The sequence below is a fragment of the Lithobates pipiens genome, unplaced genomic scaffold (genome assembly GCF_037356315.1).
Source record: "Lithobates pipiens isolate NorthernLeopardFrog02 unplaced genomic scaffold, aLitPip1_a1.2 Scaffold_8, whole genome shotgun sequence".
NCBI lineage: Eukaryota > Metazoa > Chordata > Amphibia > Anura > Ranidae > Lithobates > Lithobates pipiens.
In genome coordinates, this window is record NW_027507903.1 from 227,774,906 (window position 1) to 227,793,793 (window position 18,888).

The window sequence follows — 18,888 nt, forward strand, 5'->3', positions numbered from 1 at the left end:
ATAATAAGCTGTGGTATCCGGATGCATTACGCCACTTCGGATAAGTTTGGTATACTATTTACAACTTGATAGTGTTTGTTTTTCAGGACATTTCTTTGCTTCCAACCGGACTTTTTTGCTGAAATATAGGCTATGATTTCACACCAATTTGACTTAACATTGGTTTTATTTTCTAAAAATAAATCTACCATCCCTTCTCTTTTCTTCTTTCCTTTATTACTTCTTCCTCATATATTATCGTTTTGAAGATTTTTTGCTGAGCCCTTGTTACCCCTTCTCCCCCCCCCTTTTTTTTTATTTCTGTACCACAAATGGTTTTGCATTACTTTTGCCATTTTATGAAAAAAAAAAAAATACATATTCAACAAATGCATTCACAAAAGGTACAAAAAATTTATTTATTTTGTACAGGATTTATACAGAGTCCATTACATTTGCCAAAAAGATTTAATCTTAATAACTGCATTTTAACACATTTCTTGGTTTAATGCTCAAATGCCATATTTCTTCTTTAGAGCATAAAAAGAATCACTTGTCTTTAGTGACTGTTCTACATAATTAAACAGGGCATGGACATCTGAAAAAAATAAACAGCACAAAAGTTAAAAAAAATAAACAGCACAAAAGTTAAAAAAAATAAAGTACAACGTTAAAAAACAAAAACAAAACACTAGCAAACCATCAAAAATAAAAACAATATAACAGCATTATGTATTAATGAAGAGCTAGCGCCCCCCTCCTGAACCATACCAGGCCACATGCCCTTAACAAGGGGAGGTTGTTTTGGGGCAGGGGGGTCTGCCTCCCCCACCCCAAGGCACCTTCCCCCAACAACCCCGAGCTGTGCTTGTGGGGGTCGGCAAACAGAGGGCTTATCAGATACTGGAAGCCCACTTTAACAAGGGGGCCCCCAGATCTCGGCCCCCCTATAATGAGTATGCACCCGCTGCACTGCTGAACCCACACACACGGAAAAAAAAAATGCTCCGTCCGCGACTAAGGCTAACCATCATCTACCTGCTCCACCATTTGACAGTTCTTATATAAAGGACGGGGCCACCTGGTGGCTCCACCCCCTTGTGACATTGCCAGTGGCTTTGCCCCTTACCTATATAAGAACTATCAAACAGTGGAGCCTGCAGTAGGCGGTTAGCGGTTTCTTTTTTCGGGTCCGGTGGTGGTGTCGTGATTGATAATAGATCTACACTGGGGGTCATTGTTTTTTGAATTTTTAATAAAGGAATTGTCAAAAACGATGTGTGCATGTTTTTATTTCTTTTTGACACCTTTTTGATGAATGGGTAGGGTTACTATATACTCCATACTCCCATAGGGGGGGCAGGATCTGGAGGCCTGGTATGGATTGTGGAACCCCCACTGCTTTTTTTTTTTACATTTTTCTATTGCAGGAAATGGTAATGTATTGCCAGAAATGTAAATGTAATTTTTCTTTATAAATGTCAGTTTTGCTGCAGCAGGTTATATACAAGGTAGAGATGCGCCACTTTACAGGCAGACTAAGGGGTCCCCCGCGCACTATATTACAAGGGATTTTTCATTTTTATTGTTTCACTTTAGGCATCATTAAAATCACTGCTCTTTTAAAAACAATCTTTTTTTTTTGCATTGGTACATGTCCCCAGGGCAGTCCCCAGGGCAGTACCCAGGCCCTCGTACCCTTTTTATGGCCAATAACTTGCATATAAGCCTTCAAAATTGGGACTTTTGAATTTTCACGTTAGGGTCCCATAGACTTCAATGGGGTTTCAGAGTTCAGTTTTGAACTTTTGCTATGGTCGGATGTTCTGGGGGCTCATCTCTACTCCCCACTACTCCATCCAAAATAAGAAGAAATGTTTTGCCTATAGTTATACTTGAAATTGATTTCCAATAACATATGTAATTTTGGCACAAACATTTTGCCAAGTATATAAAATAAATGTCAGGGCAGTGAGAGTGAGAGTGAGAACAAGCGAGCTTACCGTCTTTCTCTGCTTCTGATAAAAACATAACTGCCATATCAAATCTTCTAAGTTCAGACAATCTTTGTAAAATTTCCAGAACTTTAGCGGCATCTTCATTTCTAGAGAACAGAAATACTCTCGTTATGGCAATAACTATAATCTTTTGAAGATAGTTTGGAAATTTTCAGTTAAATCGTCTATCCAAGATAAAAATTTCATATATGCATCGTAAAGCGATATTAAAGGCAATAAAAAAAATAAAAATAACAAACATGTCCTACTTACCTGCTCTGTGCAATGGTTTTGCACAGAGCAGCTCGATCCTCCTCTTCCTGGGTTCCTCGTCGTTATTCCTGGCACCACCCTCCTGCCGAGTACCCTCAGAGGAAGCAGCATTGAGGCACCCAAGCAGGTTTGCTCCTGAGCCATTGCTCTGCGTGTTCATTCATCTGTCCCCCTCTCTCCTCAATGGCTGTTACTGACAGCAGCGGGAGCCAATGGTCGTAAAGAGGAAGAATCCCCGGAGACCCAAGGCTCTCATGCACATTGTTAGATCGCAATGGGGTTCACGTAAATATTATCGGGGCTGGGGGGACTGCTGCACAGAGGTGGTTTTTATCTTCATGCATAGAATGTATAGAGATAAAAAAACCCTGAGCCTTTAGAACTACTGCCCACCATACATATGGTGGCCCGGCTGTGCAAAATTACGTACCTGTATGTGATTTTGTGCACGCGGTGTAGGGGATGCATGCACCCTGCTTCTGCTGTGATTGGACAGGGAGCAATGTAAACAAGGCAAACCGCTGATCTGTCAGGGAGCAAAGGAGAAATCTTTGTGTTTTAGCTAAACTGAAACACAATTTCTCTTTCCCTCCAGTCTGTCCCTTCCCCACACAGTTAAACAGGCACACACTTAACCCCTGGATTGCCCCTGGTGCATCTTTTAGCACTGATCACTGTATTGGTGTCACTGGTCCTCAAAAAGTGTCAGATTTGACAGCCGCGATGTCGCAGACGCGCTAAAAATCGCTGATCACCGACATTACCAGTAAAAACACTGAAGAACTGACACTTTGCTACAATGTAAAGTAATGAGTACAGCTTGTATAACAGAGTCCATTTGCTGTCCCCTCAAAATAACTCAACACACAGCCATTAATGTCTAAACCGTTGGCAACAAAAGTGAGTACACACCTAAGTGAAAATGTCCAAATTGGGCCCAATTAGCCATTTTCCCTCCCCGATGTCATGTGACTCATTAGTGTTACAGGGTCTCAGGTGTGAATGGGGAGCAGGTGTGTTAAATTTTATGTTATCGCTCTCACTCTCTTACTGGTCACTGGAAGTTCAAAATAGCACCTCATGGCAAAGAACTCTCTGAAGATCTGAAAAAAGAATAGTTGCTTTACATAAAGAGGGCCTAGGTTATAAGAAGATTGCCAAAACCCTAAAACTGAGCTGCAGCATGATGACCAAGACCATACAGCTGGTTAGGAGAACAGGTTTCACTCAGAACAAGCCTTGTGCCATGTTCAACCAAAGAAGTTGAGTGCATGTGCTCAGTGTCATATCCAGAGGTTGTTTTTGAGAAATAGACGTATAAGTGCTGCCATCATTGCTACAGAGGTTGAAGGGGTGGGGGGTCAGCCTGTCAGTGCTCACACCATATGCCGCACACTGCATCAAATTGGTCTGCATGGCTGTCATCCCAGAAGGAAGCCTCTTGTAAAGATGATGCACAGGAAAGCCCACAAACAGTTTGCTGAAGACAAGCAGAGTAAGGACATGGATTGCTGAACCCATGCACTGTGATTAAGATAAACTTATTTGGTTCAGATGGTGTCAAGTGTATGTGGCGGTAACCAGCCGAGGAGTACAAAGACAAGTGTTTCTTGCCTACAGTCAAGCATGGTGGTGGGAGTGTTATGGACTGGGGCTGCATGAGTGCTGCCGGCACTGGGGACCTACAGTTCATTGAGGGAACCATGAATGCCAACATGTTCTGTGACATACTGAAGCAGAGCACGATCCCCTCCCTTCAGAGACTGGGCCACGGGTCAGTATTCCAACATAACGACCTCAAACACACCTCCAAGATGACCACTGCCTTGCTAAAGAAGTCTCCAGACCTAAACCCTATTGAGCATCTGTGGAGCACCCTCAAATGGAAGGAGTGCAAGGTCTCTAACATCCACCAGCTCTGTGATGTCATCATGGAGGAGTGGAAGAGGACTCCAGTGGCAACCTGTGAAGCTCTGGTGAACTCCTTGTAGCAAAGGGTAATTTCTTCAGTGTTGTCACATGAAAAGATATAATAAAATATTTACAAAAATGTGAGGGGTGTGTATGCATGTTTGTGAGATACTGTGTGTATGTATGTATGTATGTATGTATGTATGTATGTATGTATGTATGTATGTATGTATGTATATATATATATATATATATATATATATATATATATATATATATATATATATATATATATATATACACTGCTCAAAAAAATGAAAGGAACACTTTGAAAACACATCAGATCTCAATGGGGAAAAATATTATGTTGAATATCTATACTGATATGGACTGGGTAATGTGTTAGAAACTAAAGGATGCCACATCGTTTGATGGGAATGAACATCATCAAACTACAGAGGGTTGAATTCAACTCAAAGTGGTACTCAGTAGTTTGTATGGCCCCCACATGCTTGTACAGTATGCATGCCCAACAATGTCGGGCATGATCCTAATGAGATGATGGGTGGTGTCCTGGGGTATTTATTCCCAGATCTGGATAAGGCCATCACTGAGCACCTGAACAAACTGAAGTCGGATGGACTGAAACGTGTCCCAGAGGTGTTCTATTGGTTTTAGGTCAGGTGAGCGTGGGGGCCAGTCAATGGTATCAATTCCTTCATCCTACAGGAACTGGCTACATACTCTCGCCACATGGGGCCGGACACTGTCGTGCAGCAGGAGGAACCCAGGACCCATTGCATCAGCATAGGGTCCGACAATGGGTCCAAGGATTTTATCCTGATACCTAATGACAGTCAGGGTGCATTGTCTAGCCTGTAGAGGTCTGTGTGTCCCTCCATGGATATGTCTCCCCAGATCATCACTGACCAACCACCAAACAGGTCATGCTGAACGATGTTACAGGTGGCATAACGTTCTCCACCACTGTCACATGTGCTCAGGGTGAACCTGACAATTCTGGTGTTCAATGACAAATGCCAATCCAGCTCCACGGTGTCCCGGGTAGTGAGCACAGGGCCCACTAGAGGACATCGGGCCCTCAGGCCACCCTAATGAAGTTTATTTCTGATTGTCTGGTCAGAGACATTCACACCCGTGGCCTGTTGGAGGTCATTTTGTAAGGCTCTGGCAGTGCTCATCCTGTTCCTCCTTGCACAAAATGAGCAGATACCAGTCCTGCTGATGGGTTAAGGACCTTCTACGGCACTGTCCAGGTCTCCTAGAGTAATTGCCTGTCTCCTGGAATCTCCTCTATGCTCTTGAGACTGTGCTGGGAGACATAGCAAACCTTCTGGCAATGACACGTATTGATGGGCCATCCTAGAAGATTTGGACTCCCTGTGCAACCTCTATAGGGTCCAGGTATCGCCTCATGCTACCAGCCATGACACTGGCCCTAGCCAAATGCAAAACTAGTGAAAAACAGTCAGAAATGATGAGCAAGGAAAAAAAAAGATGTCATTGGCCTCCAACTGTAAAACCATTCCTGTTTTGGAGGTCATCCATCTAGTGCACCTGTTTTTGATTTCAATAACACTAAAGCAGCTGAAACTGATTAACAACCCCCTCTGCTACTTAACTGACCAGATCAAGATCCCAGGAGTTTAAATGACTTGATGCTATACTCTAATTAAAAAGTGTTCCTTTATTTTTCTCACAAAAGTGAGTACACCCCTCACATTTTTGTAAATATATTCTATCTTTTCATGTGACAACACTGAAGAAATTACACTTTGCTATAATGTCAAGTAGTGAGTGTATAGCTTGTATAACACTGTAAATTTGATGTCCCCTTTAAAATAACAACACACAGCCATTAAAGTCTAAACTACTTGCAACAAAAGTGAGTACACCCCTAAGTGAAAATTTCCACATTGGGGCCAAAGTGTCAATATTTTGTGTGGCTACCATTATTTCCCAGCACTGCCTAACCATCTTGGGCATGGAGTTCACCAGAGCTTCACAGGTTGTCACTGGAGTCCTCTTCCACGCCTCCATGATGACATCAGGGAGCTGGTGGATGTTAGAGACCTTGCACTCCTACACCTTCCATTTGAGGATGCCCCACAGGTGCTCAATATGGTTTAGGTCTGGAGACATGCTTGGCCACAGTCCAACACCTTTACCCTCTACCCGCTTCTTTAGCAAGGCAGTGGTCGTCTTGGAGGTGTGTTTAGGGTCGTTATGTTGGAATACTGCCCTGCGGCCCAGTCTCTGAAGGGAGGGGATCATGCTCTGCTTCAGTATGTCACAGTACATGTTGGAATTCATGGTTCCCTCAATGAACTGTAACTCCCCAGTGCTGGAAGCACTCTTGCAGCCCCAGACCATGACACTCCCATCACCATATTTGACTGTAGGCAAAACACATTTGTCTTTGTACTCCTCACCTGGTTTCCGCCACACACGCTTGTCACCATCTGAACCAATTACATTTATCTTGGTCTCATCAGACCACAGGACATGGTTCTAGTAATATTTGTCCTTAGTCTGCTTGTCTTCAGTAAACTGTTTGTGGGCTTTCTTGTGCATCCTCTTTAGAAGAGGCTTCCTTCTGGGACGATGGCCATGCAGACCAATTTGATGCTACGTGCGATGTATGGTCTAAGCACCGACAGGCTGACCCCCTCAACCTCTGCAGCAATTCTGGCAGCATTCATACCTCTATTTCCCAAAGACAACCTCTGGATATGACACTGACCACACTGGGATGGATGTGTTCTCATACCAAGCATGGTCGATTGGAAATAGGAAAGCAGGAGGACTGGTAGAAACACCAGGTATTTCACACAAAGGAAGCAATCCAAAGAGAACAGGATACTTTTTAACACAAGTACATGGTATAGCAGGCACATATCAGGGATATGACATGTTGGGGTGACATAAGCTTTAAATAGATTACATGATTTATCAACAATCAAAGATTTACAGGTGCAGTGGGCATCCTGCCAGTGCATTTATAAAACTGAGAAAACTGTATGTGTTATTAAAGATAAAACGTCTGCTTACTCAATGTATTTAAGTCGTAGGATCTTTAACATTTCATTAAACACATCTGGATCCAATGCTTTCTGGAAGATTTTAGTGTACATGGATGGTTCAATTTGCTACAATCAAACAGAAGAAACAAAATTATATTTATGTATTATGCAAATTTATTAAGTCATAACTAAAATATAACTGCAACAACATCAACTTCTAAAATCAGTTTAAACCTTAGGCCCCTAAAACTCATTATTGCTATGCCCAAAATGTAGGATATACCCAAGTGCAAATCTTAAGATATTTAGTTGTTGTGTCAAAGCTTGCCCACCCCTTTCTGCCCCTTACACATTCCTACTGGCCAATAAGTTTGCCCATCATGGTTATAAAGCAGTAAAGATGTTTGAGAGTTGGGGGGGGGGGGTACAGTAAGTATTAAAGCTTTGCAGTTCAGAACAACCTAGGAGTTAGGCATAGTGGCAGGTATTGACAAGCTGCTAAAGGTAAGTGCCTACAAATTTATATATATATATATATATATATATATATATATATATAAAAATTTTATCTAACTGGTGTACCTTGAAGCATTTACATTTTTACATGCCTTATTTTAGACCCAGGGATATGACCACTAGGTCTTTATGCTTCTCTATGCTATTCGGGCAGATCATGGCTAGTGGGAAGGTCTGACAGGGTGCTGTACATAGCTTCCTGAAAACATCACAGCAACCTGCCTAAGTAGTGGTTGCCATAGCAGCATATTATATCAACAAAGCAGGACAAAAGTGCTGGTAGGAGGTTACAGTGCTCCACACCCTCTGAGGAAGACACCAGTCCTTTATGCAGCAAATGGCGAGTGACATTTTAATACTTAATAAAATTGGGATCAAAGGAGAAAATTATACACAAAAGGAAAAGTCAATAGTACTGTCTGCAGAGGTGGACAGCGATAAGGAGAAGTGGAGGTGCATGGTCCCATCAAGAGATGCTTTTTTTTTTTTAAGGTTTTTTATCTTAATGCATTCTACACATTAAGATAAAAAACCTTCTGTGTCCAGCAGACCCCCTCATACTTACCTGAGCCTCATCTCTCTCCAGCGATGTCAATGAGTTCCCGCCCATCTGGGACTCTCCTCCTGATTGGCTGAGACACAACAGCGGCACCACTGGCTCCCACTGCTGTCAATTAAAGTCAGCTAGCCAATCAGGAGAGAGAGGGGCGAGCCGAAACAGGGCTCTGTGTCTGAATGGACACAGCTTGGGTGCCCCCATAGCGAGCTGCTTGCTGTGGGGGCACTCAACAGGAGGGAGGGGCCAGGAGAGCCATAGAGGGTCCCAAGAAGAGGAGGATCAGGGCTGTTCTGTACAAAACCAGCTGCACAGAGGAGGTAAGTATAAGATGTTTGGTATTTTTAGAGAAAAAATAAAAAAATTAGACTTTACAACCACTTTAATACCAGGCACTTTCACCCCCTTCCTGCCTAGGACAATTTTCAGCTTTCAGCGCTATTGCATTTTGAAAGGCAATAGCATGGTAATGCAACACAGCACACAAACTAAATATTTATCATTTTCTTCCCACAAATAGAGCTTTCTTTTGGTGGTATTTGATCACCACTGGGGTTTTTATTTTTTTGCTAAACAAACTATAAAAGACCAATATTTTTTCTTTGTTGCAGTTATAAAATGTTGTTTTCTCCTTTACTGATGGGCACTGATATGCAACACTGATGGGCACCAACAGGCAGCAATGATATGCAGCACTGATGGTCACTGATAGGTGGCACTGATGATGAGGTACTGACAGGTGTTACTGTACTGTAGGGCACTCATTTGCACTGTTGTGGGCACCTACAGCCGCTTATGATGGGGCACTGACTGGCAGCTGATGGGCACCTGTTTTGGCAGCTGTGGTGGCACATCTGATGGGGCTGTGCTGATAATCAATGTGCCGATTATCAGCACAGACCCCCCCCCCCCCCCTGACAGGCAGAGCTGCCAATCGGCTCTCCCTGTCAGCACAAACCGAGAAATGCCGTTTACCGTCACTTCCTGGTTCACTCGATGATTAGCTGTCTTTGGTCACAGCCGATCACGTGGTAAGAAGCCTCTGTCAGAAGCTCGCTAACATTATCAGAGATGCCGCGTGTCAGACTGACATCATATGATGCCCAGTCAGGATAACAGAACCACTACCTCACGGCCGTCAATCTGCTATAGGCCAGACGGGAAGTGGTTAATGAGCCTCTTAAAGTAGAAGGTGCATACTAACCGAATATATTTATAAGTAAAAAACTAAGGTAAACGCATAGTGTGGAAGATGTTTTTATATATAAAAAAAAATGAAAATAAATTATTTTGAGAGTTGCTGTGGGGTAGCACAAAGATTAAATGGCTTCTCCTTACCAGCACTAGGGTCATTGGTTCAAATCCCAACCTGCCTGGAGTTTACATGTTCTCCCAATGTCTGTGTGGGTTTTCTCCAAGTTCTCCGGTTTTCTCCCACACTCCAGACATGCTGCTAGGTTAACTAGCGCCTCTCTAAAATAGCTCTAGTATGTATGAATGTGAGTTAGGGATCTTAGATTGTAAGCTCCTTGAGGGCAGGGAATGATGAAAATGTACAATATACTGTATATGTAAAGCCCTGCATAAATTGATGGTGCTAGAATACCTGTAATAAATAAACACCCATACATACACACATTATATATATATATATATATATATATATATATGTATATATATTGTGATATTTGGGGGTTATTTAGCCTCTGTGTAGAGCACACAAGTGAGCAGAATCCACGCCAGTTATGCCATTTAAGGGCTTGTTGGCCCACTTTTATTAAAAGTAAAAGAAAACAAGTCCAATAACAGGTGGGCTTCCCACACAGGGGTTTCAGCTTTCCACAGCAACAGCGTAATAATAAAAATTAAAAATGCCAAGCCACCTGGCTCTTCTCAGCAATACCGCCGTTCAGGCTTACACTTCAGCCCTCTTATCCCTACAACAGAGATGTCGTACAACTACTGTACCTCTTTTTCTCTTCTTTGCTGCTCAGCCCACAGCTTTGGGCCCTCTGATTATACCATGCAGACATGCATGCTTCTCCCTTGCTTGTCTGGACTCCTCGAGAGGGTGGAGCCCAGAACCCTGGTCTTGGCTCTGTTATAAGCTCAGGACCCACCTGTGCAATCAACCAGCCAGACTTCTGGCTGTTCCCAAAACCCGGTCCCAGGATTGGAGATTCTGTCCCACCCATAACACTATGGAATCTCCGGGCTCCAGGTCCCAAACTGGATTTTTGAAAACAATGAGGTCAGGACTTTGGCTAGGCCACTCCAAAGTCTTCATTTTGTTTTTCTTCAGCCATTCGGTGGTGGACTTGCTGGTGTGTTTAGGATCATTGTCCTGCTGCAGAACCCAAGTTCGTTTCAGCTTGAGTACACGAACAGATGGTTGGACATTCTCCTTCAGGATCTCTTGGTAGACAGCAGAATTCATAGTTCCTTTTATCACGGCAAGTCTTCCAGGTCCTGAAGCAGCAAAACAGCCCCAGACCATCACACTACCACCACCATATTTTACTGTTGGTATAATGTTCTTTTTATGAAATGCAGTGTTCCTTCTACGCCAGGTATACTTGGACACACACCTTCCAAAGAGTTCCACTTTTGTCTCATCGGTCCACAGAATGTTGTCCCAAAAGTCTTGGGGATCATCAAGATGTGTTGTGGAGAAATTGAGACGAGCTTTGATGTTCTTTTTGCTCAGCAGTGGTTTTCTCCTTGGAACTCTGCCATGCAGGCCATTTTTGCCCAGTCTTTTCCTGATGGTGGAGGCATGAACGCTGACCTTAACTGAGGCAAGTGAGGCCTGCAGTTCCTTGGACGTTGTTGTGGGGTCTTTTGTGACCTATTGGATGAGTCGTCGCTGCGCTCTTGGGGTAATTTTGGGCGGCCGGCCACTCCTGGGAAGGTTCACCACTGTTCCATGTCTTCGCCATTTGTGGATAATGGCTCTCACTGTGGTTCGCTGGATTCCCAAAGCTTTGGAAATGGCTTTATAACCCTTTCCAGACTGATAGATCTCAATTACTTTCTTTCTCAATTGTTCCTGAATTTCTTTGGGTCTCGGCATGATGTGTAGCTTTTAAGGATCTTCTGGTGGACCTTACTGTGTCAAGCAGCTCCTATTTAAGTGATGCCTTGATTGTGAACAGGTGTGGCAATAATCAGGCCTGGGTGTGGCTATAGAAATTGAACTCAGGTGTGGACAACCACAGTTATAGTATGTTTTAACAAGGGGGGCAATCACTTTTTCACACAGGGCCATGATGGTTTGGATTTTTTTTCACCTTTAATAATAAACACCTTCATTTACAAATTGCATTTTGTGTTTACTTGTGTTTTCCTTGACTATTGTTTAAATTGGTTTGATGTTTCGAAACACTTAAGTGTGACAAACATGCAAAGGAACAGGAAATGAGAAAGGGGGCAAACACTTTTTCACACCACTGTATATATATATATATATTTTTTTTTTTTTAATGTTTAATCTGAAAATAGAATCTTTTCTATTGGTGTTCTTACAGATGTGCTGATGTGATAACTTGCCAGTCAACATAGAGCTAGATGGTGCTGGATGTCCTCCAGCATGGAAATTTAGTGGTCTCTATTTCTGATTAGTTGCAGCTTCAAATGCACATTTTGAGAAGCTCACAGTGTACAATGAAAGCAATTTCAGCAGAACTGTGAAAGTAAGCCTAGAGTACAATATTAGGGCTTTTTTTGGGTTTTTCAAAAAACATGCAACACACACAGGTAATTTTTTAATACCTTCATATACTTGTATAACATTTCCTGGTTGCCCTTCAGGCTCCTGAAATCTGACTCAAGCTGAAATGAACTTGTAGGGATGCCTGGAACATCAGTGGTCATGGGTGGCAATAATGGTGGCACCTCATTTATTACTTTCGGCAGCAGTATTTGAGGCGGAACGTGGTTGTCTGTATTGCTCCTTAAAATTGTAAAAAAAAAAAGGGATAAATTACACTGTATGTAAAAAGGTACAAATTAATAACTCTACAATGACAAGTAAATTAGCATTTGCTGCAGAGATTGTTACCCAACTATTTTTTCTTGGTTTTCGATGGGGTGGAGGAAGGTTCGAATTTTTTGTCAGATTTTATTGCTATCTGGGGCTCCATCAGAGAGGTTTCCCAGCCAGGGAGGACAATGAGGGGAAATCTGAAGCAGGGAAGCAAAAAACAATAAAAAGCTGGCAGAGCTGCTAGCACCCCCTACTTGACATAAAATTAAGCATTTTTACTTCTGTCTGTGTTGCTGTTCCAGAGAGTTCCCCTCACTTCCTGTTCTGGGTATAACCTATTTACTAGACAGGAATTGAAGGAATCTAAAACCTGACAGGAGTCCTAATCCTTCCCCACTATATCCAAAACAAAAAAAAAGTTTTGGCTCCACATACATTTGTGGCTACATGCAAATTATTTCATAAAAAATTTACCAATACAAAGTGAAAAGCAGAAAAAAACAAAAAAAAACGTATGCTTTTACGGATAACAGTAGATCAATATTAGCTCCCTGAAAGGTACAAATTATTTAAACATATATCAAGGACTAGGCAAGAACAGAATAAAATACCCTAAACATATGGTGGTATGCAACACGCCTTCCGACCTAACATGTAAAGTAGTAAGGCGAGATCAAAACAAGTTACTCTCTTTTTGGAAAAAAAAAAAAAAAAGTGCGTTATGCTGGCCTAAAGAAACATGGCTATTAAATGCATGCAGTTGTAGTAATATTATGCAAACTTCTTTGCTGCTAGCACAGCTGATGTTCACATATTTAACCACTTTCAGACCGGACCAATTTGCTGGTCAAAGACCAGACCACTGTTTGCGATTCGGCACTGCGTCGCTTTAACTGACAATTGCGCGGTCGTGCGACGTGGCTCCCAAACAAAATCAACGTCCTTTTTTTCCCACAAATAGAGCTTTCTTTTGGTGGTATTTGATCACCCCTGCGGTTTTTATTTTTTGCGCTATAAACAAAAATAGAGCGACAATTTTGAAAAAAACGCATTATTTTTTGCTTTTTGTTATAATAAATATCCCCCAAAAATATATAAAAAAACCTTTTCCCTTAGTTTAGGCCGATACGTATTCTTCTACATATTTTTGGTAAAAAAAAAAAATCGCAATAAGCGATTATTGATTGGTTTGCGCAAAAGTTATAGCGTTTACAAAATAGGGATAGTTTTATAGCATTTTTATTAATAATTTTTTATTATTTTTTTTTTTACTAGTAATGGCGGCGATCAGCGATTTTTATTGTGACTGCGACATTGTGGGGGACCCATCGGACATTTTTGACACATTTTTGGGACCATTGTCATTTATACAGTAATCACTGCTATATAAATGCAGTGATTCCTGTGTAAATGACACTGGCAGTGAAGGGGTTAACCAGTGGGTGGCAGTGTAGGGGTTAAGTGTTCCTAGGGGTGTGTTACTAACTGTGGGAGGGTTGGGCTTTCATTTAGTGAACACTGATCTCTGCTCCAATCACATGGAGCAGAGATCAGCGTCACTAGTTGCTAGGCAGAATGGAGAAACGCATTTCTTCATTTGGCCGCTCCGCGAGACGATCGCGGGTATGCACGCGGCGATCGAGTCCGCGGGTCCCGCGACCAGACTCACGGGGGTCCCGACCAGCGCGGGAGCGCGCCGCCGGCAGCGCGCTCCCGATGGCAGGGCGGCAAATTTAAAGGGACGTACCATGTACGCCCATTTGCCTGCCCGTGCCATTCTGTCGACGTACATCGTCGTGCACTGGTCGGCAAGTGGTTAAAAGTGTTACTAAACCCAGGACCCTGCATTCATTATAGCTGGTCTCCAACAGTACACAGAACATGGAAATGATGATTGAAATGTTGACCCCTTCCCAGCCAGTGTCATTAGTACATTGACAGTGATTATTTTTATCATTGATCGTATTATTATCATTGATCAGATTGCCCATTGTACTATCACAGTCCCATTTATAAGTAGCTGATTACTACCAATACTAGCATAAAAAATAAATAAAAAACAGAAAATTTTTATCAAATACCGTCATTTGCCTTTCCCGATAGGCTCCATGGTAGCATACGTGTGGGTTGACCCCGCCTCCAAAATGACCCAATAGGACCCCTCCCTATAAATTTCAGCTGTGAGCTCCTAGCCGTGTTTTGTAACTAGCCTACTCCAAGCATTGGGAGGGACTCCTGCTGCCATGGAGCCTATCAGGAAAGGAAAATTACGGTAAGTATTGGATATAAATTTTCAGTTTTCCCGACAGGCTCCATGGCAGCATACGTGTGGGAAATAACTCGCTAAACACACCTGGGTGGGCACAATGCTGAACAAAGAAAATACATTTATTTAACACTGTCAACTGACAGCACTTTCAAACCAAAATAATGGATGACAAAGCGGCTGGTTCAACACAATAGTGGGAAACAATAGTATTAACAGATGACCAAGAAGCCGCTCTACATATAACTTCAGATGCAACATGACGAGAAGCCGCCCAGGAAATTGAGATACTCCAAGCTGAGTGTGCAGTCACTGCCTCTGGAGGAGCCAAGCCCTTCGCTTTATAAGTCTTTTGAATTGTCTGGACTATCCAAGCAGAAATGGATCTGATTGAAGCCCGTTTTACCTTGTTTTTCCCTGTAGAAGCATGAAAAGGAAGTCCGTTTGTCTAAAAGATTCCGTAGCTTCCAGATATTGACTCAAAGTATGTCCCACATCGAGGGGATGGACATCTTGACCCTCTGTTGCCTCAAAAGGTAGACAACACGATTTCTTGATTTTCGTGAAAAATAGATGTTACTTTAGGGTTTGAGCCAAGCATGGAAATTAACACTGCTCTATCTGGGGAAAAAAATTCAGGAACGGTTCCTTGGAACCTAGGTTTCTGATTTCAGACCCACTGATGTTACTGCCACCAGAAATACGGTCTTGAGCATAAGATCTTTGGCCGAGAGAGGTTTGTCGGGATCTGTTCCAAGTGTGGAAAGGAAATCTAGAACAAGAGGAAGATCCCACTTAGTAAACCTTAGTTTTCTTTGAGGTCTAAGTCTGATAGCACCCTTGAAGAACTGACGAATCAAGGAGTGATTAGTCCATGAAATTCCTGTAAACGCCGAGATGGCTGAAATATATGTACACGAAGAGAGCTTACTGCTAGAGGCAGATCCAAACCTGATTGCAGAAAACCTAAGTATATCCTGGAACTCTGGAGAACCACATGGATTAGGTCTAGAAGACGGGTTCTGAAAACTTGGACCAAAACTGTTCGTAAACTCTATTCGTGCTCTTCCTTCTGGCATTAAGAAGAGTCGGAATGGCTTCTTCAGGACAACCTAAGGCTTCAAGCCTTCCCCTCTCAAAAATCAGACCCTGAGATTTAGGTGAGCTGGACATGGATGCAGGGTTGTGCCTTGGTACAGAAGATCCAGCCTGAGAGGCAGAGGAATTGAGTCCCGATAACTGAGGCGTGTTAAGAGGGGAAACCATTGCCTGTTGGGCCAGAAGGGTATTACTACAATGACTTCCACCTCCTCTGTTCTGAGCCTGCAGAGAAAGTGGAGTATCACAGGTACTGGAGGGAAGGTGTATGCCTTGCTGAACCTCCACAGGTCCATGAGGGCATCTATCCCATAGGCTTGGGGATCCTCGAACCTCAAATACTTGGTCAGCTTGTAATTGCATGGGGATCCACTTCTGGAAACGCTCCCAGTGTTAGGAGCCAATTGAACACCTCTTTGTGTAAGGACCACTCGTCCATTTGAACACGAGATAGAAAGTCCGCCTGTACATTCTGAACCCCTGGAATGTAGACTGCCGAAATGTTGGATAAATTCTTCTGAGCCCAGTTCGTGATTGGCTCCACCTCTCGTAGGAGAGACCAGCCACGAGTTCCACCTTGCTTCCTTATGTAAGCCACTGCAGTTGTATTGTCCAATTGGAGCATCACTGAGGAGTTCTCTATCAGATTGTGGAAGGACCTGAGCAACTGAATGACTGCCCGCAGTTCCAGTATACTGGACACAATATACTGCTCCATCGGCCCTGAGCCACTTCCAATAGGCAATGAGCGCCCCAGCCCCGATTGCTGGCATCTGAGGTTATTGTAACCCATGTGATGGGAAGATTGAATGGCAGTTGCAGAGATTTTTACCCTGAAGGCACCAAAGGAGATACTCTCTCATGGATGGAGTGAGAAGGATGCGCTGACACTTGCTGGGAGAATCTCATTGTTGGAGAAAGCCTTTTTGGAATGGGCGAGTGTGCCACTACACCCACTTCCCCATGTGAATGGTGGCTGCCATGGTGCCAATCACCTTCAGACATTAAAGAGCGGTCAGGTGAGATGAAGCGAGGGTTGAGCGTATCCTGTCCCGGATCGCCACAATCTTCTCTCCGGGTAACGAGATGGTGCCTTCCCCCGTGCTGAAATGGGCACCTAGAAACACGAGAGACTGAGATGGATTCAGATGACTTTTCTCCAAATTCAGGAGCCACCCAAACTCTTGGAGAGTGGCAATTACTAGGGTCCTGTGCTCTAGAAGTTGACCTTTGTCTTGGGCTAAAAGGAGGAGGTCATCTAAATAGTGATGAAGACAAACTCCTTTGACTCTAAACAGAGCAACAACAGCTAACAGAACCTTGGAGAACACCCGAGGTAATGTCGTGAGACCAAATGGAAGACAGGTAAACTGTAAGTGTTGATAGCCCACTGCAAAGCGAAGGAACTTTTGGAAGTCTGCTGCCACTGGAACGTGAAAGTAGGCATCTTTCAAGTCTATTGACACCAACCAGTCCCCTGGATGGACCGACTGCAGGATCGTTAATAGTGATTCCATCTTGAATTTTTCTTTTCCGATAAACCGGTTGAAATGAGTCAAATCTATGACTGGCCTCCATGTGCCATTCTTCTTCTGCATCAAAAATAGAGGGGAATACATGCCTTTACCTCGTTCGTCATCTGGAACAGGAATGGCTGCGCCTTGAACCAATAAAGAGCTTACGTGAGCTAAAATAACTTGTTTCTTTTCCTCTGAACTTGGAAGGCTTGTAGGCATAAATCTTAGTCTGGGAGTGCTGTTGAACACCCAGGTGTGACCTGAGGAGACCGTCTTGATGGTCCAGAAGTCCCGAATTGAGGCTGCCCAAACATTCCGGAAATGGAGAAGGCGAGCCCCCACCTGACATGTTTGAACGGGCCCAATTTAAAAAGGACTTAGTGGAGTCCTGGTTACCAGAGGAAGCCCCTTTTGTGGGCTTTTTAGAAGAGGACTGCCTGGATTTCCATGATCTTGAAAATTCACGACCAGGTCTGTAGCTGCGTGCTTCCCTTGCACAATCAGAATTCTGTGTTCTTGAAAAGGTGCGTTTCTGGTTCTGTAAACGCCTATCCTGATAGAGGAACCCCCCGACTTACCACCTGTGGCCTGGGTTATGGTGCTATGAAGCTTGTTGCCAAAGAGGGAGGTGCCCTCAAAGGGAATATGGCACCTAGCTTGTTTAGAAGCTGAATCCACCAACCAGGGTCGGAGCCACAAGGCCTGACGGGCGGTGACCGCTAACAACATCAACTCTTGGCTACCTTTTCCGAGATATCTCTAAGAGACTCATTCACGTTGTCTGACCATGCCTCGAAGGCTTTAGAGACTGCTGCTAAGGCCAGGACAGGTTTGCAAACTGTGGCTGCTGTCAAATAAATCAGTTTCAGGTCAGAATAAATCTGTCTCTCCAAAGGATCTTTAAATGAGACCATATCTTCAAGAGGAAGAGTCACATACCTAAGAAGCCTCATTAGTGCTGCATCCACCAAGTGAGCTGACTCAAGGTGTTTAACCTCCTATTCCTTGAAAGGGTATAGTTTTGAGATCTTTCCCTTGCAGGCAATGGCGGTGGCAGCACCCGAGAGCAGATGGAAAGATCAGCTGCGGCGCCGACATTGCTGTATTCCAGGACATTAGCAAAGACATTAGCAGCATACCTTAGAATAACAAAGGGTATCGCTGATTTTTTTATTTTTGTTTTCTTAGTGTAAAGATATTTTTTTTTATTAATTCTCAGCTATTGATACCAAGTTTTGAAAAATGCAGCCTGTCAGCCTGGTTGTGTCGTTCTCCTCTGGGTAACGCACTGGCAGTGTGGTGATTAGCGAGTCTGAATGTTTTTTTCTTTTTTTGCCTACTGTTTTAAAAATAGAACTGACACTAAGCACTTAGAGCAGTACAGCAGCCTTCCCACTATCCTACACTGTAACTGATTGCTGGACTGCATAGCAACAGCAGCCACTTCCCAACTCACATTTCTCCCCCATCCACAACACACGATATGGCATTCTGCTCCGGCTGCTTAGATTATGGAAATGTGCATATTCTCTTCACCCATATCGACTGGCATCATTTCTGGGTCAGAAGGAACACCAATGCACAATAAAATCCCGAGTGGCAAATCAAAGTGGTGAAGACTATTGCCTATGGTGCAATGTGCCGCAGACTCGGACACATGGGTCAGTTCATTCATCTTACCCGTAGCTGCTCAAACTGTGGCCCTCCAGCTGCTGTGGAACTACAAGTCCCATCATGCATCTGCCT

The 18,888-nt window shown here is 43.3% G+C and overlaps 1 protein-coding gene across 1 annotated transcript in view; it reads right to left on the reverse strand.

The window, feature by feature from the left end:
* Window positions 1-379: 379 nt before the first annotated feature.
* The window catches only part of RPAP3 (RNA polymerase II associated protein 3), a 103,113-nt gene continuing 84,604 nt past the window's right edge, over window positions 380-18,888 (reverse strand). The window contains exons 14-17 of the mRNA XM_077473305.1: window positions 12,048-12,228; window positions 7,233-7,330; window positions 1,983-2,083; window positions 380-577 (exon numbers count right to left, since the gene is read on the reverse strand). Coding sequence (XP_077329431.1) covers window positions 492-577; window positions 1,983-2,083; window positions 7,233-7,330; window positions 12,048-12,228 — 466 coding nt within the window. The 3' untranslated portion in view covers window positions 380-491. The remainder of the gene's footprint in view (window positions 578-1,982; window positions 2,084-7,232; window positions 7,331-12,047; window positions 12,229-18,888) is intronic.